Below are 26,401 nucleotides of genomic sequence, written 5' to 3'. Positions count from 1 at the left end.
ACAATGTGCAGTTAGTCTTTGTGGCCACCCAGCTATTGAGGTCTGGGAGTCTGGAATTGCTGCTTGAGAAGGAAAGCTGGGAAGAGGAATGCAGTGAAATGACGATTATGTCTCTTGTCTCTGTGGCCAAGCTGCAGGCTGGCTCAGCCCACTGCATGAGCTCTCCCTGGTGATCTAGCCAGAAGGCATCACCACTGCTGTCCTTCTAGTGATAACTTAGCTTTACTTGTGCTTAGTTTTATTCTGTGGAACCCTGGCAAAGTTGAGGAGGCTAGAAAAGAACGTGGTAAACACATGGGGTGGGGGGCAAATAGGTGAATCAGTGATTATAAGGAGAAGAAAATGTTACAAAGTCGATACTGATTTTTGTCTATCAGGCCAGTGGGAACACACAGCTTCCACTGGATCAGAAAGAAAGAATTTGCTGATATTTTGAGGTTTCCCCAGATCCAAGATGCTCAGCAAATCTGAGCTTGACATAGGTCATTTTGGTCATTTTCTTATTTCCCGAATGGCCTCCTCTTCACCCCATTTGGCAGGATGGCCATGTTAGCCATGACTGTTGGCAAACCAAACCCCCATCCCCATCCCTTCTCATGCTCTAAAAAAGCATGGCGGCGGCGGCCAACTTTGTGTCAGAAGGGAAAAATGTTATTCATGTTGAGGTCAACCTCTCACCAGCCTACAGATCAGGGCTGTGGAATGAGGGCAGAAAGTTCATGGTGGATGTTTCATTGGTGAATGTATCTAATGTAGCAGCCTGTAACATGGGAGAAGTCCTCTCTTCAGCCTCTCCCTCAAAAAAAAAAAGTATGCTTCATGTATAAGCTATATCAAATTGCTAACCATCTCACAGGGCAGGGAGGTGAGGAAGGGAGGGAGGAAATTTGGGACTCAATTTAAAAAAAATGTCTAAAATTATCTTTATGCATAATCAGGGAAAAACAGAATATTATTTTTAAAAAAATAATGTGCTAGAAATAAAAATTGATGTAGCAATGTGGCAGGGTCTCTTAAATGGGATAGGATATTGACTAGGCAGTGGTCCTTTCTAACTTGAAAGTTGTGAACCTTTAGAATGTTATGAAAATTCCCTCGTTCAGGTTCCAGGAGTTCTTCAATGAAGCAAGTAATATGGAATACATACTCTTTATTTTATCACTGTATAGTTAGAGAGGTGATACAAGAAGGCCTTTTATTCTTTTAGCATTATCTGGCACATAGTCAGCACTTCATAAATGCTTCTTCCTTTCTTCCTCCCCCCCAGTATACTAGAGGGTAGAGATACAGAGACAAAAGTAAAAACAAAACTTCCTCTCAGAGAGCAGAGTGCTGCAACCTCTACACAAATAAGTAATTTAAAAGTACTTTGTGGAAAGGGTTAGCACTAATAACTAGGTGGCCACAGGAAAGGCTTCCTTACCTTTATCTGGTGGCATTTGAGCTGAGGGTTGAAGGAATTCAGGGATTCTGAGAGGTGGAGGTCATGAAGGAGTAAATTCTAGGCCCAAGAGACAACCTATATGAAGGCCCAGATATGGGGAGATTGCTGAAGCAGGCTGTTTTGTTGGCATATAAACTGCATGTGAATGTGGAATGAGTCTGGGAAGGTAGGCTCAAGGTTGTAGAAGGCTTGAATTGAATGCCACACTGAGGAGTTCGTGTTTTATCCTAGAGAGGATAGGATCCACCGTCCTTGAGAAGTGGACACCCCCTCCCCCCAGTGGAACAATTCCAGTGATAAGAGAATTTGCTATCTTGTGAGAGGGCCCCCGTTCTATTGGTGCACTCCTATGCTTTATTAGAAAGTTTGCATGTTCCCACCCAGTGGTCCTAATTTTGCCCTCTCAAACAGCATAGAACCATCTGCAGTAGAATGAGAAGTAACATTTTTATAATGCCTTGTTTACAAAGCACTTTGCAAATAATAGTGTCTCATTTCATCTTTCCCATCCTGAGAAGTAAGTGCTATTATTATCTTCATTTTACAGAGGAGGAAACTGAAATGTTTGAGATCATATTTGAACTCAGGTCTTCTGATTCCAAATCCTTCAGTTTGTCTACTACTACCTTTCATTCTATCCTCCTGTCTCTATTTACTCTTGTCCCCGTCATTTTAAAAACTATTTTTTCCCCAATTACATGTAAAAAACAATTTTTAACATTGATTTTTTAAAAATTTTGAGTTAAAAATTCTCTTCCTCCCTTTCCTCCTCCCCCCTCCCTGAGTTGGTAAGCAGTTTGATATAGGTTATACCTGTGCAGTCTTGCATAACACATTTCCTTATTAGTCATGTTGTGAAAGAAGACACAGACCACCAAAAAAAAACTATTAAAAAAAAAGTAAAAACAAGTACACTTTAGTCTGCATTCAGACTCCCATCAGACTCCCAGTTCTTTTTCTGCATGTGGAATCATGAATCCTTTTGGAATCATCTTGGATCATTGTATTGCTGAGAATAGCCAAGTCATTCACAGTTAATCATTGTACGGTATTGTTATTATTGTGGATAGTGTTCTGCTGATCAGTTCATATAAGTCTTTTCCAGGTTTTTCTGAAGCCAGCCTGTTCATCATTTCTTAGAGCACAATAGTATTCCATGACATTCATATACCACAACTTGTTTAGCCATTCCCCAACTGATGGATATTCCTTCAATTCCAGTTCTTTGCCATCACAAAACGATCTGCTATGAATATTTTTGGTAGAAATAGGTCTCCCCCCCCCCTTTTTTGGATCTCTTTGTATCCTCTTCATTTTGAAGGAAGGGCTCATCTGTTCCTATCTATGTCTTATATTCTCCAGGTGAGTTCCTAACGTAATAGTTGATACTTACCTAGGGCTTTAAAATTTACATGGTACCTGGCCTCATTTGATCCTCCCAACCCCATTGTGAGTTAGCAGCTGCTGTGATTGTGATTTTATAGAGGAACCTGAAGCTCGGAGATATAAGCTTTGGAAGTGGAATTTGAATTAAGATCTCTTAATTCCAGTCCACCAAGATATTTCTCTGTTCCTCATTACTGCTTAGTTCATCATCACTAGTAACAGCTGAGACTGAAATCAGTGTCTCTTGGTTCAAGTCATTAGACCCCCTGAAATGTATATGCACAGGATTTCCTCCTCAGTAGTGCCAAGGTCCTTGGCAGTGGGGTAAACAGCCATATTATTTAAATTTAAGCCATCCTTGGTTTTCAGTGCCCTTGCCCACTCACGAGAAAGGGAATAAGCATTTACATAGCATCTACTGTGTGCCAGGCATTGTGCTAAGAATTTCATAAATTTTATTTAATCCTCACACTAATCCGAGGAGGTAGGTACCGTTTGTTATCTCCATTTTACAGTTGAAGAAACTGAGGCAGAGGTTCAGTGGGTTACACAGTAAGTATCTGAGGCTGGATATGAATTCAGGTTTTCCTGACTCCAGGCCTAGTGTTTTATCCATTGTACTAGCATTATGGGAGGTAGTGGGGAATGACTCCTCAAGATACCTCCAGAAAAGCATTAAGAGGACTGCAGAAAACTTGAAACAGCTCAGGTAGCTGGTCAAATAGGCATTGCCCAGTGGTTAAATGAATTTGGTTTTGATGTTATGGGGGTTTTCTGGTGTGCAACCTGAAACTTTCATGCTGGAGAAGAGACTTATTATTTATTTAAAATCTAGGAGACTTAAAAAAAAACACAAACAACAATCTCTAAGTGCCTCTGAGTAGCACGCAAAATAACGTGGTTATTAAAATCCCCACCACCACCTTTTGTGGTTGGTATGAAAGTTGAAGGCTTGCTTTCTATACTAGAGTCCTCTTAAAGATAAATCTGTTTTTGTGTTTGTTTTTTAAAATCATTTTTCTTATAGCATTTGGAGGTAGCATCTGTAGAGGAAGGAGAGATGGATTTGATGTCAAATCCAGGACCTGGATTTGAAGCTCAGTTTTTTGCTTACTTAGCCATGTGACTTTAAACAAGTCACTGCCCTTTCTCTTGCCATCAGTTTCCTCTTTTGTAAAATTAGGTTTGTTATATTGGACCAGGGGTTTTTGTTTCATGGAACGCTTTGACAATCTAATGAATGAAACCCTAGGTACTTCTTTTCAGAATGTTTTTTTAAGTGCATAAAATAAGACTATTAAAAAAACCCACCAAATTTATCAAAATGCAGTTATAAATATATTTTTTAAAATTTTACCAAGCCAAGGTTAAGATTCTCTGGCTTAGTTGGTCTCTGTCTTAAAATCCAGGATGCTAAGCTCTTTTGTTTTCCTCTGAGCTGAAAGTCTCATTAGAAATCATTCATTTTACAGATGGGGAAATCCAGGCCCAAAGGGGAAAGTGACCTACTCAACTCAGAGCATTGATAATAGTGCCAGGGATATATAGCAGGACTCAGTATCCTGTATTATTTCAACTGTTTCAATATTTCAACTATTTCAATTTAATGCATAGGAATGTGTTACTATTTGTAAAACATCTCAGGCACACTCATTTCACAATGACAAGGTAAGAAATAGGCCAGGCCATTTTCAGCAATAACTTCAGGTGCATCCAATTTCTCTTCTGGGCAGGCAGGTGGTGTAGTGTACACTGGAGTCAAACTCAGATGGAAATGGGGCCACTAAACTGGACTCCTGCTTCCTGCATATTGACTTAGTTTTAAAATGTAATATCATCTGTTTTATTGTATTTCATTTAGTTAAATATTTCCAAGTTACGTTTAAATCCGATTCAGGTAGTAGCTGAGAATGCTGAGGGCCTCATGAGTGTTGGACTTGGAGTCAGGAAAACCTGACCTCCAATCCTGCTTCTGACAGTTTCCAAGCTGTATTACTCTGTCCAAGTCAATCTGTTATGATTGTTCAATCATTTCAGTCTTGTCCAACTCTTCATGACTCCATTTGGGGTTTTTGTGGTGAAGATACTGGAGTGGTTTGCTGTTTCCTTCTCCAGCTCATTTTACAGCTGAGGAAACTGAGGCATACAGAGTTAAGTGACTTGTCCATGGTCACACAGCTAGTAAATGTCTGAGACTAGATTAGAACTGAAGTCCTCTTGACTCCAGGCCAGATTTGAACTCAGGTCTTTCTGATTCCAGGGCTTGCTCTCTATCTTGCTCCACTAGCATTTAATGCCTAATATGTCCCAAGCACTGAGAATAAGTGCTGGGAATCCAAAGAAAGGTAAAAGACAGTCTCTTCTCTTCTCTCAGGGAGCTTAGAGGTATTAGGAGAGACCACCTGCGAGCAACTATGTATAAACAAGATATATACAGGAGAGATTGTTGGTAATCAACAGAGGGAAGATACTAGCATTAACGGGGACTGGGAACGATTTCTTGCAGAAGGTGGAACTTCATGTAATCTTTCAGTGTCTTCATTTGTAAAATGGAGATAATATCACCTGCTGCATGTGGTTGTGGTGAGGATCAACCAAAATAAAATGTTGAGACCTTTAAGATATCATTATTATTGTTATTGCTGAAATTAGAAGAGCTGGTACCTTCCCTGCAAACAGGGTGTGGGGCAGAACACATCTGGTTGAGGGGACCCTTGCCCTGTCTGGATGCAGATCAGCTTTGTGGTTTCTGGAGAATATCCTTCAGAGACCAGAAAGGAAGTAGAGGCTCTTCTGGGGTTCTGATTCTATGCCCCAAGGTCGAATGGGACTAGCTGACTTCTTCAGTTTGCCCTTTTGGTGGCCTTTCCTGTCCACATTGACATCGATGCCTCAGTGGGAAGAGTGCTGGGTCTGGGGTCAGTATGAACTCAGACAGTACTAGCTGCATGACCCAGTTTCTTCATCTGTAAAATGGAAGCTATCACAGCACCTAGCCCCCAGGGTTGTTGTGAGGACCAAATGAAGTAAGTGTAAAGTGCTTACCCCATAGCATGGCTCATATTAAGTACTATGTAAATGTGAACTATTATTACTATTATTAATTACCCCATTGCAGTACCTTCATGCTCTGGTTTGAACTGTAAGTGGGATGAAGTGACAAGATTTTGAATTTTTTTTTGTTTGATTTTTAGGCAATTGGGGTTAAGTGACTTGCCCGAGGTCACACAGCTAGTAAGTGTCAAGTGTTTGGTCTGAGGTCAAATTTGAACTCAGGTCCTCCTAACTTAAGGGCCAGTGCTGTAACCACTGCACCACTTAGCTGCCCCCAAGATTTTGAATTTCAATTGAATTCCACGAGCAATTATTAAGTGTTTCTTAGGGAGACAGACAGACAGACAGACAGACACACACACACACACACACACACACCACACACACACACACACACACACACAGAGTCCCTTCCCTCAAGAAGCTTATGTTCTACCTCAGAGGGAACAGCCTATATACAAATAAGTGCACATAGAACACAAAGTGAAATGGGAAGAGGGGGGAAGTAGCAATAATTAAGTACTCTCTGGAAGTCTTCCTTCCAGGGGTACTCTTGAATGGAGCCTTCTTGAAGGCTTTACCCCCAAGGCCACTGAAATATTGAGGGAGTGAACTTAATTTGTACTTCTGCTATGTTGAAACCTTACTGAATTTAGCTCAAAGTAGGAAGCTGCAAAAGGGTGTGCTTCCTTTCCAAACCTGCTGCACCCCACCCTCTAGTGCAGTTGATCTTCCCAGAAGTTGTTTCCTTGACCCAGGTCATGCAGTGATGGTGGGATCTGTCTCCACCCCCCAGTGGGATCCTGGGATCTTCTCCAACCCCTCAATTAAATTGCCCTGCCTCTCAGAGTTGATCCTGGTTACTCAAGGCTTTCTTGTTTCCCCTCATACACTATATATTTTACACATCTATGGCCGTGTTGAAATGTCAAAAATGCTGATTAGTACTGAAGCCCCCGGTCCAATGGATACTATAAGCAAGTTACTATAAGCAAGTCTCCCCTCATATAGAATAGGGACATTTGCCCCACTGGTTGTTGTGAAAATCAAATTAAAGAAATATATAAAAACCTTTCCCATATGCCACAGTGGGGCTTATTAGATATAAGCTATTGATGTGGGGGCAAAGAATGCCCTAGGATTAAAAATAATATTTAGGATTGCTTTCCCAGGCCCCTTAGGGGGTTTGAGGCTCATTTCATAGCCCATGCTGTACCTTGAGATCCTGGAACTTGAAGCTATCATCATCAGGTGTTAGGTTTGCTAAAAGAATAGAACTAGAACTGGGAGGTCGCCTAGTCAATGGTAACCTAGTCTGTCATTTTATAGATGAAAAAGAGTCCACGGAGTTTAAGTGACTTGCCCAACGTTAGCCACACAAGTTGTAAGCATCAGCTGTAGGATTTGAACCCAAATCCTTTGACTGAGGAAGCAGTGCTTCCAATGACTTAATCTTTATAAACAGCCTGCCTTGTATTGTTTTCTTGCGAGGCTACCTGAAGCTTCAGCAACTGTACTCTTTTCTCATCCACCTCCTCTTCTACTTCTTGGCCCCTGCAAGTCTGCAGGAAATAGGGCTGACATCCCCTCATACCCTACCCCCTTGGCCTCCAAGCCCCATGCTAAGAGAGGACTGCCCTTACATAGAATGTGAGCGCTATGGATTCAGCACAGGAAGGAAGAAGACTAAACCTCTTCCCCACCCCCCATGCCCATACCCTTTATTTTTTAATTAGTTTTTCTCAATTAGCACTTATTGTCTCTCCTTCCCACCTCTCCTCACCCACTCCTAAGAAAAACAAAAACCCTGGTAAAGAAATATGCATAGCCTGTGAAAGAAACCCTTTCCTATTTCTCCTGGCAGTTGTGACTGGTCACTTCTTGCCTCAGCCAGCAGGTGTCAGTGGCATCCTGAAAGCACTGGGGTAGATGAAGGGTAAGGGAGGAGGGGGCCGGCTTGAGTGGAGATCCTATCTCAGAGGCAGCAGCATTGCAGAGCAGACTAGGCTTTGCCTCTGGAGGATCTCCCTCAGCAGCCTGGCCGTTGACCACACAGTTGGCTTGGGCCTGAGTCTCTTGTTGACAGCTCAGGGTGGCCAGCAATCCCCTCGCTCTGCACCTCCTAGTCATGTTCCTTACAGCCAAAGGTTAGTGGCCAGTGAGTGACATTAGCGGGGCTCCCTGGTTAAGCCAGCACTGTCTTTGCCCCAGCCCATTTGGTTGCCGAGGAAGAGTCTGGTTCTATGGCCCCAAGCTGCTTTTTCTCCTCCTCTGCTGCACAACCTCTCTGAAACCACATGCATGTGGCTCTGGGGAACATGCTTTGATTCTTCCTCTTACTGTTAACTGGCTTTCTTTTCCCACAAAGCGATTTTCACTGTGCCGGCAGTCGTTTTAATATTGTCTGTATCTTGGATGTGTTGTGATTTACATTTGATTTTTAAGCATAATTAGAAATGCAAGGAAGGCTTTGTGTCTTACCTCTCTGCTTCAACTATTTATGGCAGGCAATGCAAATGAGGAGAACTATGAATATTAAAGATTGGAGTATGTTACAAAGTATCACTGTCTTTAATGAGTTCAGTAATAGGTTCAGGGCTGTGTAGGCATTTTACAGTGAGTTGGATGGGGAGAGGGAGGTGGTTAGGCCCTATCTTGTCTCTTTCTAACATTTGGGCCATCATATCTAGAACCTCCTGTGTCAAGCTGGGTTGTTTTCAAATGACTAAAACCCTATCCCTCATACACACCCCTTCCACTCACTCCCCCATGGAGTTAGAAATCTGTGGTGATGGAGCCTTCCTGTAGATTAATCCATTTCTCCTTCAGCAGTGGTTGAAGATGGAGGAAGGAGAGTTTCAGTGACCTTTCAGGAAGCTGACTAGAGACAATGGAAAGGAAATTAAGTGATAGGGTGGGGAAACATAGAAGAGAATGTATGTCTCCTCACTCCAACCCTAAGACCAATCCAAACCGGGAAAAGGCAGATGGAGACACTGAATTTTTTTATGCCCCTCTACTTAGCATTTTCAGATTCCTTAAGAGTATCATAGGAACCCTGCTTTGGGGAGATCTGGGAAATGTCTGGGGTGATTTGGTGAGAACTGGGGTGGGGATAGAGAAAAGGGGAACGACAACGCTGGTTTTCATACAGAGCAAGGAAAAGGTTTTTAAGTTATTAAACTGTGCCCAAGGGAGGCAGTCTTTAAGCTTAAGTTATTTAAATTACAAATATGGGTGAGAGAGATTGTCAGCTCTATTCAAAACACTGTTTAAATTCTTTTGAAACATTCTAGAACCATTTTGTAGAAGTGAAGAGATTCACACACTCCAAAGGACTTGGCCCTTGGTTTGTGCAAATAGCTTTCAGAGCCTCTCCCCGGGCAGCCAAATTGGGGGATGGATTTGCTTTTGGGTGGGGGACAAGCAGGAACTAGGTCGCTCCTTAGAAGGGAAGTCATAGTGTGGGGACAGGGAGGAAGATTGGGGGTGGGGGGCAGCTCGTTTTCCTCCTCCTTTGTTAAGTGAGGCCAATAGCTTCTGACATCAAAGGGCTGGGAAACCCACCCAATTCTTTTCCTCTGCCTGCTGGTTTAATTGCTGCTGGTGGAGTTTTGTGTTTTTTGTTTTGTTGTTTTCCTTCCCCCAATGTGAGAGTCACAATATTGAGATTTAAAATATGCAGGTACAGGGCATATTTATGGTAAACTTTCACTCACAAAAGCCTGGGCCTACTGTTCAGGTTAGGTGGCTCCCCTTCCCCCATTCCCTGCCCCAAACAAATCTAGGACCTTAAATGCTTGGATTGGCAGTGACTCATTGGATCACTAATCATGTGATCCATTTGTAAATGGAACAGAGTTGGACAAAAGTCCCAAATTCGTTAATTAATCTAACCCCTACAGTTAGAATTTACATGAGGAACATATCTCCTTACTATCAGTAGCATGACAGAGCTGGGAAGGACCTTAGCAATGAACTAGTCTCACTGGCATCTGCCCACACTTGCCCCCAAGGGTATTTTACATGAGCTCAGAGAGGAAAGTGACTTGCCCAAGGTCAAACAGCCAAGCCAGTTAGTTAAGTTGGTAGCAGATCTTAGACTGAGGACATCCTTCTCTCTACCACCCTTCTGTCCCTTTTCTGTCTCCCTCTCATTGGACATGTCAGCATTATTGTGTTTGTCTGCTAAGCCAGCCCTCCAAAACAAAGACAGACTTGTTTATTAGATTCAGGTGAGGAGCCAGCCATCCCTTATATTTCAGACACATAAATATTGGATGTTTGGGGTCACAACAGGCCTGTAATATGGAATAGAGCTGTTTAGGAAATTGAAAGTTCATGCTGTGGAAAGGGTTTTCTGGGGTTCCCACCCTGGACTGTTGTACCTCAACTTACCTGTCTCCCTGTAATCCTCAAATCACACTATCTGGACCCCCCCCCCTTCTCATAACAGCTTAATCACAGTAGATAGTGTAGTTCAGTACCTCAAGGATCTGGAATCTGTCCACAGTGTGGGGGGAGCCTTGGTGTGCAGAAGTCAGGAAATCTAAAATTTATTTCCTGTCACAGCAACCTTTTTCCATCATAGAGGGTTTGTGGGTGAAAGGGCCTCTTTCCTTCTGGGGCTGTGAAGGAGAGGAGAAGAGGGAGAATGAACTTTTGAGGGTTCTGGCATGTTGTCCCTTTCCATTAAAAAGCACCATCCTTCAGGGCAAATGTTTGGGCATGTGTAAAATGATGTTGTAATTGGTGCCCTTAGAACAGGTTTCTGATGGTCTGATGCCAGCCTGCTGCTAGAGGTTTTTCTAAGCAGCTATTTGTCATCTAGTAGATGGTAGCTGCAAGGTAGTATGCCCTGGACCCTAGATCAGGTGACCTGGGCCTCAGTCCCAGCTCTAACATCAACAACTTGCTGTATGACCTTGGACAAGTCCTTTCTTCTCTTAAGGCCTGGGTTTCCCCAAATCTCCAACAGGGCTGACCAACCCTGCCTTTTCAACATCACAGGCATCATGCATCATGCAAGATAATGGATATATAATCAATGAAGAGGAGCATAGAGCAGATTCAAAATTTAAGAGATTATTGTTTTACTTGGCCCCGGGAGAAGCAGCCTTCAGAATTCAACTCCTGCAAAAGGCTCTTTCTGCTCACCTGGGTCCCTACAGGGAAGCTAGTATTTCCATGAACAATAAATAAAGCCCCATTGCAGCTGTGGCTTCACTTTAGAGAATCTTGATAGTTTCATGCCTAACTGGGTCCGCTGGCCAAAACTTTGCATGGTAGCATCTGCTTCTCCCCAGGAAGTGGCACCAAGCTGAGTCCCATCCAAAGAGCATCAGAACAAGTGGGCCACCCCTGAAGGGTTAACTGCACTACAGCCCGGCTGTCTCTTCACAGGGGGAACAGGCAGTAGCCAAAAGTAAGAAGTCATTAATTTGAGCCTGAGATGTAAGCAAAGTTCCCTTCTTTTATGCAGCCTGGGTAACTGTAGACCTCTCAGGCAGTAATTGAAAAGTGAAGGCAATTGAATTACAGGCTGCTGTCCAAACTGAATGCACTTTTTTTTTTTTACAACCTCCATTGCATCAGAACTAGGCAGTATTCCTGATGCCCTGATGTTCTCATATGTGTTAATGCTGACTCATAGACTAACTTGCACAAGGAGAAAAAAAAATTCCAGGCATCTCCACCATACTAGGTAATGAGCCGGAGCAGGGAGCAGAGGCTGAGGTTCCGTAAGCTCTTCTAATTGACCTTTTAAGATGTTTCCTTATTTTTGGATGGCTGGGGCCCTGTCATGGTGCTGAAGCTAGGAGAAGGGGTATTGGGGTGGGGCATGCTGCCTCAAAATTGGGGAAGGGATGGGGGGAAGATGTCTGTGCAAAGCCACAGGAGAAACAAAGGTTATAAATTGTATTATCTGGCAGTTGTGTGTTAGGTGGAGGTGGGGTGGGGTAGGTTAGGGCATGTGTTTCTGAATTTGTAGAAGGCAGAAAAGAAACCCCCCCCACCCCCACCCCTTTTAGGGTGATTTGCTAGACTCTCCTCCCCCCTTTCCCCTTTTCATTTGACACCCCAAAAGGTGCCTGTGTGTTTTAATGCTTGTGAGTTTGGTTGGGTCCAGAAAGCTCTTATTAGATTCTTAAAATTAAATCCTACAAAATAATTTAATTTCTTTAGCCTCCCGCTCCCTGCCTGGTAGTAATCTGCAAAGATTAAATGTTGCATTCTTTCAGTGCACTTTTCAAGCTTCTTTAGAATCTGTGTTGGATGAAGGAGGGAAAAGCTGGGGGGAGGGGGATGGAATTTAATTAAAAAATAATGGGGCTCGTGTGTACTTCGCTGATTGAATTACTGCACTTTTGGTGATGGAACTCCATCTAAGTTTACGACCTCTCCCTGCAAGTGTTTTCAGTGTTTGGTGAAGGCTGTGTGAGGACCTGACTTACCTTGCCAGGACCACTGGTTCCTGGGTAAGCTTTTTAATAGTTTAGTTCTGGCTCTGAGGTTCTTTGTATTCACTAGTAGTGACTTGGCTTGGGCCATATAGGATAAGAGCAAATATTTTCTCTTGTTAGTCTCTTTCTTCCCACCTGTGCTTCCCCAGGTCCCCATCCATATTCACCACTCCTTGGAGAACCCCAAATTACTTCATCACTGTCATTATCATAGCTTGCATTTATACTAGCTTTAAGGTTTGGAAGGTGTTTTACAGAAATCATCAGCAACATCCCTGTGAGATAGGTGCTCTTCTCACCTACATTTTACAGATGAAGAAAACTCAAGTGCACAGAAGATTAAGTGTTTTGCCCAGACTTGCCAAGTTGTTTCTGAGGCAAGATTTGAACCCAAGACCATTTGATTCCAAGTCCAGTTTTCTGTACACAATACCACACACTACCTCTTGTCGTTCTAAAAGCTGAATTTCAGCCGGAGTAGAGAGACAGATTGAACTAGAAGTCGAAAGTGCAGTAGCACAAGGTCATAGAGGAGCTGAGCCCAAGCCTTGCCTTTCCCAGTTGGCTCTCCTTGGATTTACTGTACCCCTACCGCACCTATAGCTTGTATATTCTGCCCACTTAGCCTCCCTTTCCCTCCAAAAAGAAGAGCTTTGGTTTTCTGATTCTGGTCAGGTGGGTATCTTGGCTAGGGATTAACTGAGTCTCCCCTAGGGGAAAGAAAGCTAACATAGACCTTTGTCTTGCCCAGAATTTGATCTCTGGTTCCCCCAGAACAAGTTCCGCAGAGAAGAAGCTGTCACTGTACAGACCCAGTCTTTTTCACCTTGCCTCTCTGGGGGTGGGGTGGGGAGGGGAGAGAAAATGGATATAAATAGGAGCGAAGGTAAGGAGAGATAGACAGTATAATAGGATCATAGAATTTGAGTTAGAAGAGTCCTCAGAGGCCAAGTATCCTCATTTTACAGATGAGGAAACTGAGGCCTAAGAGGATTAAATACCTTGTCCAAGGTCACATAGATAATAATACTAAACCAGGATTCAGATCCAAATTCCTTTGCCTTCAAACTTCATTTGAAGTCCATTGGATGGAAATACTAACCATAGTTTAAAGGATGGAAGGGAGGAACTATATTTTGTTGAGGGGGAGGACAAAGGGGTACAGAGAAATGATAGAAATGGATCATTATAAGGACCTGGTTGATATACTTTATTTCCCTCTTGAATGTTCCTCTGAAGGTAGCATTAGGAAGCAGTCAATCCTTTTCAGCAAACATTCATTAAGCATCTTTGGCACAGTGCCCTGCCTCCATTTCTCCCCCAAAACCTCCTTGTGCTGGGTTCCATTCCTTTTAGGTGAGAAGGATTCATGTCACTATTAAGGTCACCCTGGCCACTGACTGATGATTAAATGTCTCTTCCTGAAGATAAACCTTTGTGTGTTCTATGCCAGCCTTTCTAGAGCCTAACCCTCATAGCAAAGGAAGGATATGATGAGAATTTCAATCTCTAGGATGGGTTAGGGAGACTAGCTCTTACCCCATAAGGGACTTCTGTTTTATCTGGTGGAAGCTTTCGTTCCATGGACTATGAGTCTGATGGAGATGACTGCTTTGCCTTCTAAGCCAAAGGAGAGAGGTCCAATAGCTGGGGTCTGCTCTGCCCTATGCCCTTTTTTGCTGGGGTAAGAAAGTTTCTAAGTGCTCACAGATCTGGTAGTATAGTGGATAGAAGGATAAGCTTGACAGGATGGGATAGCCAGATTTGCAGGCAGAAGCACCCTGAGTTCAAATCTATCCTCAGACACTGTGTGACTGGGCAAATCACTTAAACCCAGTTTGCCTGGGTTTCCTCATTTATATAATGGAGGTAATAGCACCTACTTCCCATGGTTGTTGTCAGGACCAAATGGGATAATTGAAAAGGGCTGTGCCTGGCACACAGTAAGTATATAAATGTTAGCCTTTATTTCATGTAGTTAGAATAACAACTAACACAGTGTTTAATAATCTGCAAAGTACTTTACATATATTCTCACAACCCAATGAGATAGGTATTACAGGAATTGTTTCCATTTTACAGACAGGAAAACTGGAATTGAAAGAGTGACTTGTCTGTCATAACATAGCTAGTTTCTCCTGAGGCCCACATTTGACATTTTTCTGTAATACCAGTCTGCCTCTTCTTACAGGAGCCCAGTGATGGAGGTAGGTGGATGATTTATCTCCCCCTTTCAGAGATGAGGAGTGTGATGCTCAGAGAGATGAAATCTCACCCTTTCAGGGAATGAATCTAAAAATGAGGGGGAACTGAGGACTCAGAGCTTTGGAGAAGATGGGCATAACATCTTTAAGACTAACTTTACTCACTACTAAGCCCTTCTGGCCCTTGCCCCACCCAGTTCCATTACTTAACATCTCAGAGCTGGAAATGACTGTAGGATAACTGGTATTGCCTCCTCTTCAAAGTTCAAATCCCTTTCCATTGAATAAGGAATGCCTTATCTCTTCCCCTCACTATCTCAAGACTGTAGGCGTGAGTGATCAATTCTCCCCATTCTTCCATGAGCACCAAAGGGACCATTTCCACCTCTTCTCTGTATCTGGATCTATGAGCCCTTACCCTCAGCCCCTTCTATTTTTGTTTTATAAAAATAATTTTGTATTACTATCTTAATATGCTTCCTTAGCCTCCTGGATAACCATTCTTTTTATACTAATGAATAAAAGATAGAAAGCAGTTCAGCAACAATAACCAATACATTGTAGAAATTTGACGTATGCAATATTCTGCAGCCATAGTCCCCCACCTCTTTTAGAAAGGAAGGGAGGTGCCTTCTCATTAACTCTTTTTTTTTTCCTTTTTTTTTTCCCCTCTCTCTTGCTGAATGTTTTGGTCAAGGAGAGTTGTCAGTTCTGTGTCCTGATTTTTTTTTACAGCCCTCAAAGGATAAGCAAAACCTTTTTCCCCCCTCTTCTAAAGTTCAGCTTTGTTTCAGTGCCTGCCAAGGCTTCTAAGAATGCAATTTAAAACCAGTGCCTTTCTTTCCTCTCCTTCTCTGTGAATAAACTCGCTGTTGAACATTGGTGGGTTGTAGTTAAGCTTCCATGCTTCACAGGTTGCTTAAGGACAAGGCAGCAAAACTGCCTAATTGTCTTGTGGTCCCCTGGGGGATGTGACAGTCGCATCGTTTTCTAGGTGAATAATCTTTACTTCTCAGGGGAAGTTTGTCTGGCCCTGAACACTAGGGTATTTAAGCAGAAACCATGGGGAAAGAGGGAGGGGGAAAAACCTGGAATGGTAAGATTTTGGCTGGCTTACTGGAGTCTCTGGTAGGTTTGTGGTTTTTCTCTTTGGAGGGAGCTCCTGTGCTACCAGCTGCTATACCCACTTGCTTTCCTCACTGATGATGGGCATTAGGCTTGTGTGTTTTAAAATAAGGACTTCAAATATAGTCTTGCAATATTTCTGGGATTCTCAGGTTGGCTTTCCAAGGGTCATTGTAGACGCTTAGAATAGGAAGTGATATTACGGAATATATAATATCCCTCTAGAATAGATTGGAGCTAGAAAGAGGACTACCTGGTATAGAGTACATTATTTGATGGAAAGTTTATTGTATTTTATTGGCTTTATCCTATGTTTTGGTTTGGACTTATTATTGAAATTACAGAGCAAGGTTCTCCCTTGGTGGGGAAACTCCCTCCACCAATTCATGTTTGTAATTTGATCTTAGAAAATTCCCCAGACCACTGAGAGATTAAGTCATTTGCTCTTGGTCACACAGCTAGGATGTGACAGAAGCACAACTTGAACTAAGATCTTCCTAAGTAGAAGGCCAGGGCTTTCTGCCTACTGTCACACTGACCCTCATTTTATCTGTCGGTAAAGAATTGGAGAGATGTATGAATAGAAAAGGAGGCAGGCTGAAGTCATATAGTTGACAGCAAAGGACAACGGGCGCTTCAGTAGGAGCCAGGACATGTCAGGAGAACCAGAAGCAACCTTGCCTGGTGGATGATCCCTCTGTGGAGTATTTGCTGGAGGCCATAGATATGAGTCCTGTTCCAAAACATGACGAGGTGTGGATGGATTGCAATCTGAACCCTAGAAGGCTCACCTACATGGGTGAGATTGTGGATCTGATGAAGAACATGATTTGTGCTTTTTTGCATATCAAAAGTCTTCAGGAAGCCCTCTCTGATCCAAACTTTGCTTCATAGCAGGTCTTTTGTTATTGCTGTTCATTTCTTTAAAACAAAGTAGCATCTTTTGTTTATGTCACCTACATTTCCCAATGTATCCTCCCCACCCCCTCCCAAAGAACCGTCCTTTATAACAAGAAGAAAAAAAAGAAAACAATTTAGTTCAGCTAAAAGAGACCACATCAAAAAAATGCAGTGTTCCATACCCATAGTTGCTTACTTTTTGCAAAGAAAGAAGATGAGTTCCATCTCACATTCCTTCTTTCTGGTCAAGCTTGGTTATTATCCTTTTGAAGACTTTAGTTTCAACTGTATTGTCGATCTTTTCATTTACATTATCATAGTCATATATATTCCTGAAACTGCTCTCTTCACTTCAGTTCATGTCTTTCTCATGCTTTTTTGCATTTGTCATATTTCTTATTTTTTTAAATTTATTTTAGTTCTTCTCCAGTCAGTGGTCATCAACTTCATGCTTCCAAGTCTTTGCTTCTCCTCCCTCCCCCTCCACCAAAAAAAAAAATGCTGGTATAAATATTTTGGCATGTATGGAACCTTTCTTTTTATCCTTGAATTCCTTAGAGGTATGTGACTGGTAGTAAATCTGAATCAAAAGATATGGACATTTTAATCACTTTCTTTACATCCACGTTGCTTTCTAGAATGGTCAGACCATTCATAACTTCACCAGGAATAAATTAGTGTGTCTATCTTTCCACAATCCCTCCAACACTGACTTCTCATATTTTTTCTCCTTTTCTATTTAGAGGAGGACATTCTCAAACATTGTGATGGTTTGTAACCATTTCAGAGTAATGAAGATTATTTGTATGAAATAGTTTGGTTGCTGGGCAGAGAGCAGTGCTGTGGGGTTCTGTGGAAAAAAAATTATTTTCTCTGAGCTGACTTAAAGAAAGGGAATGCTATGGATTCTGTTGTCCAGCTGAAAAACCTACAGTGACACTGTGTTCCCAGCCTTGGATGAGTTGCACTGTGAGGCGGGTAGAAGTAGGAGATTCTATCCTCATCTTCAAGGAACCCATAGTCTAGTTGGAGAGGGAAGACTTTACCATTTGATGCTGTTTGATCTTATGTGCAGTTTTTTCAGTGCAAAGCAAGGTCTGAGAGCTCTCAGAAAGGAAGATTCCATAATGTGGGCTAGTCTAGTTGAACTTGGCCTTTAAAGATCTAATTTTAGTTAGATGGAGAGGGAAAGGGTAGGCATGATGTACAGGGGAATACCATGACAAAATCTATGGATGGGAGCAGGAAGAGTAATATGATCCAGGAAGAGTAATAACAAAGAGACCCACCTGGAAGGTAGAGAGCTAAGAGAGCTTCACAGTAAGCATGGGTTTTGGATGCTGTTTAGTTTCCTTTCAGAGATCACTTGGAGGCAGGGAGAAAGAAGGATGATTTGATTTTCACAGTTGTCAGCATTGTAAGTTTAATATGGTATGCAACTGATATGTTGGCTGGACCAATGAGGGGTGCTATTCCCACTTCCCACTCTGTGTACCCCAGAAATTTTGTCAGTGTTCCAGATTGGAGAGGAATTGGGAAAGACCATGCTTCCTATGCATTGGAGAGATTCATTCTCTGATGCTGCTGAGCTCAGCTTTTTTTTTTTTCATTCCCCCAATCATACTACTTGTCTCCATACTCGCCCCTCATGGTTGTCATCAGCTTAATATTGGTGGTGAAGAAAGACCACGAATAATCTCATCTCCCAAGTACCTTCCCTTGGACAGCTCCCTGCTCAAAGCTCCTTCCACACACCTGGATTTCTTCAAGCTCTCTATTCATCTTGTTTTTATCTAGTTTTCAGAAGCCAGGGCCTGTGAGTGAATAGGGAGGCACCAGCTGGCTCATTCTTTAGTCTCCCATACTCTTCTGAAAGGAGTTCTTAGGCAGAATGGGGGAGGAGGAGGAGATAAAGCAATGAGGATGTTCGTGTCCCACGATCAGTTTCTCAGACACATGTTGTATTCTCCAGGGGCTTTCTCTCAATGAAGCACCCCTTCTTTGCCTTCTCTTTCCTCCTTTCCTCCCATGACAACCCAGAATTTTCAATGTTAGGTTTCTGGAGTTTGGTTTTTATGGGTCAGTAACCCAATCATTAAGCTTTTACAGTTGTACAGGTCTTTATACTTTTCAAGGAGATTTTATGTCTTTAAAAAAAAAAGAATTTTACTTTATCTTCACAATAATCCTATTGGAGAATGAAGATCAATGATACTTTATCCCCATTTGATAACTCCCCCCCCAATAAAAGATGGAACTTATGCCTGAAACAATGAAGGACCTTCTCAAGGTCACATAGCAGGTCACCTGGAGAGGCAACACTAGGACCTAAGCCTTCTGACTCAGGAAACCCAACATTTGTTGGTTATTGAGAGAAAAGGGGAATGCAGGTTGACCAGGAAATTGGCAGTTGGTATTGACTGGTCAGGGAGTGGGGGAGGGAGGGAGTGGAGCATTGAGATAGTTCAACCCACGATGGACAACATTGGTTCAAGTGCCAAGGGGATACTGGTATGTTTGGCTTGTATGTTTGGCTTGAATAGGAAAAGCCATAGTTAGAACTTTTCACTTCACCACGGGCACCCTTGCAGTTTCTTCCTTTTCCTCCATTGCATCTACAGTCCTGAAGCTAATGTGTTGGAGGTCCACTGAACAGGAAAATACCCCGTGCACGTACACTTCTCATAACTAGGACGTGGTTGGGCAGGTGTCCAGGGCATCTGTCTGCATGCATGGTTTTTGAGTAGCTCTGGAATCCAGGTATTGTGACTTGAGACATTTCAGGCAATAGAACCTGGGGAGAAGAAGAAAAAAAGTCAAGAATATTATCTGTAGCCCTAGGAGGAGCTATAGAATCAGGGCTCCATAGGAGCAGAATAGACAAGGGACAGACTCTTTCCCAGAAAAAGGCCCAAACTCGTTCAATACATGTTAAATACTTTTTGAATCTGAAGTGAGGAGACAATGTGACTAGGATTTCATTACTTACGCAAATGGATTTGCTTTTAGTAGATGGAGCCGAAGCCTGAGAGCTGTTCCCATGGGGGGCAGTCTTTGTGGTTCCTGCAGCTGAAAATGTTTTTCCAGTGTGTTAAGAAAAGGTGGTGAGGGGTTCTTTGGGTGGGGAAGAGATGAGAGACTTTGTAATTTTTTTTTTCTTGCCAGGTGGAAACATTTTAACCCGGGTCTGTTGTTCCATCACATTTTAGAAAGTTACCTGTTGAACGAAGGGATAGGGGTTAGGGAGAGTTTTCAAAGGGGGATCCAAAACAAAATGCAGGACTTGAATTGGCAGCATAGAACTCAGCTGACCAGACATTGGCCAACTTGGCACCCTGGTTTTGTTTTTGTGTTTTCAAGGTGTTTGTGAAGGGGGTGGTCATTATGTATGGCTACCTTTCTACTCTTTCTTTTCTCACTATCTTCCTGCCCTTTTCCTTCTTTCTCTCTGTCCGGGATGCTGTCTCCCTCTCTCTCTGCTTGTCTGTTTGATGGCCTGCCTTGTCCCTGTACTCTCCATTTCTTGCTCCCTTTCCTTCTCTCCCCCCACCCCTCCACCCCATCCCTTGCTGCCTGTCTTTGCCTCCTTTTGCTCTCCTCCGACTCATTTCCTGCCCTCCCTGGAGGAGTTAAGCAGGGGCGATGCCAACCCTGCAGACTGTTTGGAATAGTTTAAATGCTTTGACACTCTGGATGTACTAGATGGCAGGGGAGGCAGTTTACTGGGTAATTCATATGCAAAACTGCACTATAAATTTAAAGCCTGTCTCAGTTGCCGTGGCACCACTAAGCATTTCATCAGCGTACAGTACAGTATTTCTGCCATCTTTGTTTGCATTGCAGTGAGTCATCAAAAGTCTGTCTTGTACCAACATTCGGAGCCGTGCATTCCTCTGGCTCTGAGATTTCGCTGTTTTTAAAGCTTCAGTTTGAAGTTGGCATTTACTCCGGGTCCCTAATCAAAGACGGCTATTCATTCCCCAGAGCAGCCTGAATGTTCATCTGCATCCGGCCTGTTCATTTAGATGCCGTTCGCTGCCTGGGAGATTGGACTGGCTAATATAGCCTCAGCTCCAGTAGATACAAACGGAGGGCTGGAGACTTTTTTCCCCCTCCCTCCCCCTGCTGCCCCTCCACCCTGAGTGCACGCTCTCCTCCGTTTGCTGCAGTTCCCGTAGAGGCACAAGTCACTTAGCCAGCCTTTGGCGGTGACAACCTACAGTCCCGCGGTGTCCTAAGGTAGGTTTGCCAGCCAGGAGACTGGGAGCCAGTAAAGTTCTTTCTCCAGAGAGTGTTCTTGCCTTCTCTTAGACCTAGAAGCACAGTGAGATTGCCTGTCTGGCGGCTTGTCTCTTCCTCACTCCTTCTTTCCTTCCTTCCTGTTCCTCAGCTCTGCAGATAGAACCGGACTTTTTTCAGAACAGAGCAGTCCTTTGTGTAGGACTTCTGGCCTTTTCTAAATTGGCTGTTTTTGTTTATTTTTTCATAATTTTCTCTCCTCTTGCCCCCCCCTCCCCCCTTTTAGAATTTAGCATCAGGTAAACATCTCTTGAGTCCCTCTGCCGGGTTCTCATGACCAACCAGGATCTGTCTTGTCCTGGTCCAGTTCTCAAAGCTTCTCTCACTACCACCCCCTCACCCTGTTTTCAGTATCTTTCCCTTCCTGGCAGGCTCAGGTTGGGATTTCCCCTGCAGTAATGAGCTGCTTAGGGTATTGGAGTGGGGGGCAGGGGTACGTAAGTTTGGACAGCATGTGTCTTTGTGTATCTTATAGTTAGTTTGTGACTCATTTGTAGGTGCAGCTCAGACCAACCAGTTTGGGTTTGGAGACTTAACTGTTTGGATTCTTCATTGTGGGGGGGGGGACGACTAGAGTGCTCCTCAGTCCCTTAAAATAGCTAACTGGAGACCATAGCTTTAAAAGGCTACTAGATCTTGGAGTGTTGTTGGAAGGCAGGGGGCAAGGGATGGGTGGAAGAAGTTGTCACCAGGGAGTTGACGACTAGTCTAAGGGATGGAGTTCTCTCTGCTGTCTCTTAACCTTCTCTAATCCCTCTTTTTTCCTTCTGGTCATATCTTTTCTCTTTCCCTGAAAGTCAAGAAAGAAAAAGGGGGAGGGGCGGTGGGAATAGACCATCAGATCTTTTCCTGTTGGAGTAAAAGGGTCTGGATGCTTTTAAAGAAAAAAAAAAATCAAGACTTAAAACCTCTTGCCCTGATATCCTGCACTACTCTAGCAAATATTTCTCCATGTCTGTGTCTGCCTCTCCCTCCCTCCTTCCTTCCTTTCTTTCCTCCCTCTCCTCTCTCAGATGGGTACATACATGTCTCGGACCATGGGTAGGGGAGGATTGTGTTGCTATTCAGGAAGAGTGCTAACTTCCAGAAATGTTGCAGGGGAAGAAAAGAATACCATCAGTATTGGCAACGTTCCCTGGGCCCTTTCTGAAACCAAAGGTTTCTTGTCTGGGCCACATCAAATTGCTGATCTGCAGTCTCTTGTCTGCCTTAGGTGTCTGGTGGGGGAGGTGGGGAGGGAAGGGTGGCAATAGAGGTGTTTAATTCTCCCTTCAAAAGCTCCATTCCTTTTCCTTTTTTTTTCCCTCTCCCTTTTGAAAAACATCTTAGCATTGAATGCTTGGAGATGGTTTAGAGGAAGGAGAATTCAGAGACCAAGCAGATATTTGGACTTTGGGTCTTCGTTTTTTTCCCCTCACCTACTCTTTTGGTTTTCTTAGTCCTGCTTCCAAAGCTGGGTTTCAGTGTAAAAAAACAGACTTGCTGCTTAAGAACCTCTGATTTGGAATCATAGTGAGGACAGGACTGTGCAAGCAGGGAAGCTGGTCATAGGGGGAATGTGGACTTAGAGATGATGCCTTCCCCCTTCTCTGTCCTTTTTAAAGCAAAACAGCCATTTAAACCTTTTATGGTTGGGCAGCTGATGTTCTCTCCACCACTTCAGAAGCTTCTTGAATTGTGAATTTTCATTCTATTTTCACAAATTTTCATTTCCCCAGATAAGAAACTGATCCGAACTTGTCTCCTCTCCATCTCTCCCCACCATCCTGAACCTCCCCTGTCCTTCTTTACAGATGTGCCCTTCTTTGGAACCAGCTGTGTTGAATGTCTAAGGTGTCCTGGCTCCTTGCCCAGTCATGTCCCAGATGTTGCACATAGAGATCCCCAATTTTGGGAACACTGTCCTGGGCTGCCTGAATGAACAGCGTCTGCTGGGGCTCTACTGTGATGTCTCCATAGTCGTCAAGGGGCAAGCCTTCAAGGCTCACCGTGCGGTCCTGGCGGCCAGCAGCCTCTACTTCCGGGACTTGTTCAGTGGGAACAGCAAGAGCGCCTTTGAGCTGCCGGGCACAGTGCCCCCTGCCTGCTTCCAGCAGATCCTCTCCTTCTGCTACACTGGGAAGCTCAGGATGGCGGCAAGTGAGCAGCTCGTGGTGATGTACACGGCCGGCTTCCTGCAGATCCAGCACATTGTGGAGCGGGGCACAGACTTGATGTTCAAGGTGAGCTCGCCCCACTGTGACTCACAGACCGCCATGATCGAGGACACCAGCTCGGAGCCCCAGAGCCCCTGCAACCAGCTGCAGCCAGGCCCTGCACCCTATGTCATGTCCCCCTCTGTGCCCATCCCGCTTCTCACCCGTGTGAAGCATGAGAACCTGGAGCTCCAGCCGGCGGCAGGCCCAGGCCTGGCTGCCAAGCGGCCCCTGGAAGTTGGGGCCCGGGATGGATCGGGGGGCGGCGGGGCGGCAGTGGGCGGGGCGGCACCTCTGAAGCTGTCTCGAGTCTCGTACTATGGGATGCCCAGCCTGGCCACTCTCATCCCCAACATCCAGCAGGTACAGTACTCCCAGGGTGAGAGGACCAGCCCCGGGGCCAGCAGCCTCCCCACCACTGACAGCCCCACCTCCTACCACAATGAAGAGGATGAGGAGGACGACGAGGCCTATGACACAATGGTAGAGGAGCAGTACGGCCAGATGTATATCAAGTCCACAGGCAGCTACTCAGGTAACGTCACACAGCCAAACGACAATCGTTGGTCTTTTCCTGGTGCCATTATGCTTTCTAGAAGGGTTCATGGGGGTTTGTACATTTGAGACTCCCCATGCCTTGGGGGATAGAACATGAGCTAACCCATGACTTGGATTAGGCTTCCTGTTCTCAGGTGGGGAAGATAAGGCCCCTGAAAGTTCCATAGCTCACTGAAGGTTACTGAAAAGGGAATGACTTAAAGTTATGAGTAGGAACCTAGGGCCCAGAGCTTTGTTTTTGTTGTTACTGTTGTTTTTTCAAATTTCCCTAATTCTCTCTTTCTGTAGCTACCTTTCTAGTGGGCTTTAAAATTTCCTGAGGTTTGAGAGGAGACAGGTAAGACTTAGCAGGAAATCACACATGCCCCTTTCCCATGTTCCCTACGCTGCATCCATGTCACTTTTCCAAGCAATTTTCCAAGAGGCCAAATGGGGATAAGGCTGCTTAACTTGGAGATGGGACGATCTCTTCTCTTGTCATCTCTGTTCCCTTGATCTTCTTTTGCCTAAGTGACTTGTAGCTGTAGGATGCTGGGGACTGAGGGCATCCATCATGTTGACTACAGAAGGTAGTTGCTGGGGTCATAGCCGCAGAGACTGAGCTTGTTTAGATTTGATGGCATAATGCTGCTTTGCATTTGATCCTGGAGGGCCAGTAGTTTTCCTGGTGTCTATTTGCCTTTCCTTGTTCCCAAGACTTGTAACTCATTTATGTTCCCTCTCTGCCAGGGGGAAAGCCAGTTTGGAAATTGGCTCACAAAATATCCTCGGCTTGATGGGTTTTCCTAACTGTATCCTCTTCAGCGGAGAGAGGTGGATGACATAAGCTTTTTTTTTTTGTGGGGGGGGGGTGAGGTTCAGTACCCAGAATAAGTAGAAAGGCTTATTTAGCCCCAGCATGCAGTTGGGAGGTACCTACCTAATTGGTATGCAAGGCCTGGACATGGTATACTCAGCAGTTTGCATTCTCTTGAATTTTCACAATGATCAGAGTGGATGGGGGAGAACTTGCTGCTCTATCTATAGTCTTGTTCTATATACCTTGATCTGAAAGTGATGATGGGGAGGGGAGGGCGGGACTTGGGGAGGGATAGGGAGCAGGGCAAACATCCTGAGAGGAGATGCTTGTCATTCTTCCTTGTCTGCCCTTCTTTCTTAAATCTCTTTGCCAGCTCCTATGACTGATCTAGTTAGCAACAAGTTTTAGTAACCAGTTTCCTTTTGCTCCAGTTTATTTTCTGATTTTTTTTCTTTCATCATAAGGCTGTGTACTGCATTATTTTCAGAGAGAACAGTTATTGAGATGTTTTCCTTTTTTGAATATAGTAATGGTGAGCAGGTAAGCTGGAAAGACTGAATTACATATATTCAGAATACCAGGACAATGTTGGTCTGGTTTAGGCACATCATACAGGAAAACCCAGGTCACTTGCCTCCAGGGATCTTTCTCTTTCCACTTGAAATTTAAAAGAGTTGGAGCACCAATATTTCCCTTGAACGGATATGGTTCTGATAGAAAGAGACTTTGAGAGGGGAGGCTGTTCATGTCTCCAAAGCCCACTGGCCAGGGGTACAACCAAGAGAGGGTTAGTTAGCACTTGCTTCCTGTGCTACAAAGTAATTCTCAAGGAAGCCAGCAGCTCCCTATGGGTATGTGCACAGAGAGCTGGTTCTATGGATGTAAAATTCTGTTTTGGAGGGTGCCCTGTATTTTAAGTACAGGGGCAGCATGTTGGATTTAGCTGGGGATTTGGGTCAGCAAACGGTATTGTTTGTAATTTGGCCTCAATAATTCAGAGAATTTCTCACTCTGCCCCTCCTGAAAACAAACTGTGTGTGCATTTATGTATGTGTGCTTGCGCGTGCAAATGCCTTCTGACAACAAGGCCTGTTTGGCCTGCGGGAGAAGAGAAATCTGTCCATCAGTGCAGTTTTCTCTGCCTACCATTTTAACAGAGGAAGCTCATGTCACACGATGTTGGGGTGGGGGAAGGCTCTGCCAGTGTCAGAGGAGGGGTGGTTCCACCAGAAAAATGCAGTCTTCTTATAGTAGAGGGGAGACTACTACGGTGGTATAGTGGTGCCAGGCAGGGGTTGGCATCCAGTAGCATGAGTTGGCAATAGGCTTTGAAGAGGGGGGCACCCACTAGTCTGAAGCTGCAAAATCTCTCCTGCAGTAAGCCGAAATCAAATGGCTTACTGCCCAGACATCTAGTTTTAATGAAATTGGTATGCCTAGTTCTCCTTGTACGGAGATCAAACTCCCAATTCAGGTACTTGCTGGATTAAAAAAACAAACCCAAAAAAACCCCAAACTAGAAATCAAGAGAACTTAATTCTCCCCTCCACTTGGCCACCAGCATATTCTGTCTTCATAGGCTTTGTAATGTTCAATGTTCATCCCCCCCATACATTATGAGCAATGACAATGAGGAAACTGAGGCCCATGCATGTGAAGTGACTCATTCCAGGTCACATAGAGGTAGAAGGGTAGTAGAAAGAACACTAGACTTGAGGGTGGGAGAGCTATATTTGAGTGGTGGCCTAAAAAATTTGTTGGTATTATGTGTGTGATCCTAAGCTTTAAGTCAGTTTCGCTGTGATCATCCCCCTTATCTTTAAAAGGAGGGTCAGAATGAGACTTGGACTCCTCATCTCTTTGGGTTGATGTGGGGAAAGAGCAGTGGTGAATGTTACAATGTTAAAGCAATGAGTGGTTGGTATTTCTTAGTGCCAGAGCCAAGGCTAAAAGTCCAGTCGTGGTTCCTAGTT

General features: G+C 44.0%; 1 protein-coding gene across 5 annotated transcripts in view; it reads left to right on the top strand.

The window, feature by feature from the left end:
• NACC2 (NACC family member 2) overlaps positions 1–26,401 on the top strand; it is a 127,168-nt gene that overhangs the window by 62,724 nt on the left and 38,043 nt on the right. For 3 of the 5 annotated variants that reach the window (XM_020981868.2, XM_078149957.1, XM_020981870.2), the window contains one exon: positions 22,670–23,606. In XM_020981868.2, the coding sequence (XP_020837527.1) occupies positions 22,733–23,606 (874 nt within the window). In that variant the 5' untranslated portion in view covers positions 22,670–22,732. Of the gene's footprint in view, positions 1–20,422; positions 20,817–22,669; positions 23,607–26,401 lie in introns of those variants that run through there. The other 2 variants (XM_078149958.1, XM_020981869.2) reach the window with 2 other exon arrangements.

The sequence above is a fragment of the Phascolarctos cinereus genome, unplaced genomic scaffold, assembly GCF_003287225.1.
Source record: "Phascolarctos cinereus isolate Bilbo 61053 unplaced genomic scaffold, phaCin_HiC Scaffold_2;HRSCAF=192, whole genome shotgun sequence".
In the NCBI taxonomy this organism is placed as follows: domain Eukaryota; kingdom Metazoa; phylum Chordata; class Mammalia; order Diprotodontia; family Phascolarctidae; genus Phascolarctos; species Phascolarctos cinereus.
This window is presented reverse-complemented; position numbering and strand designations above follow the sequence as displayed.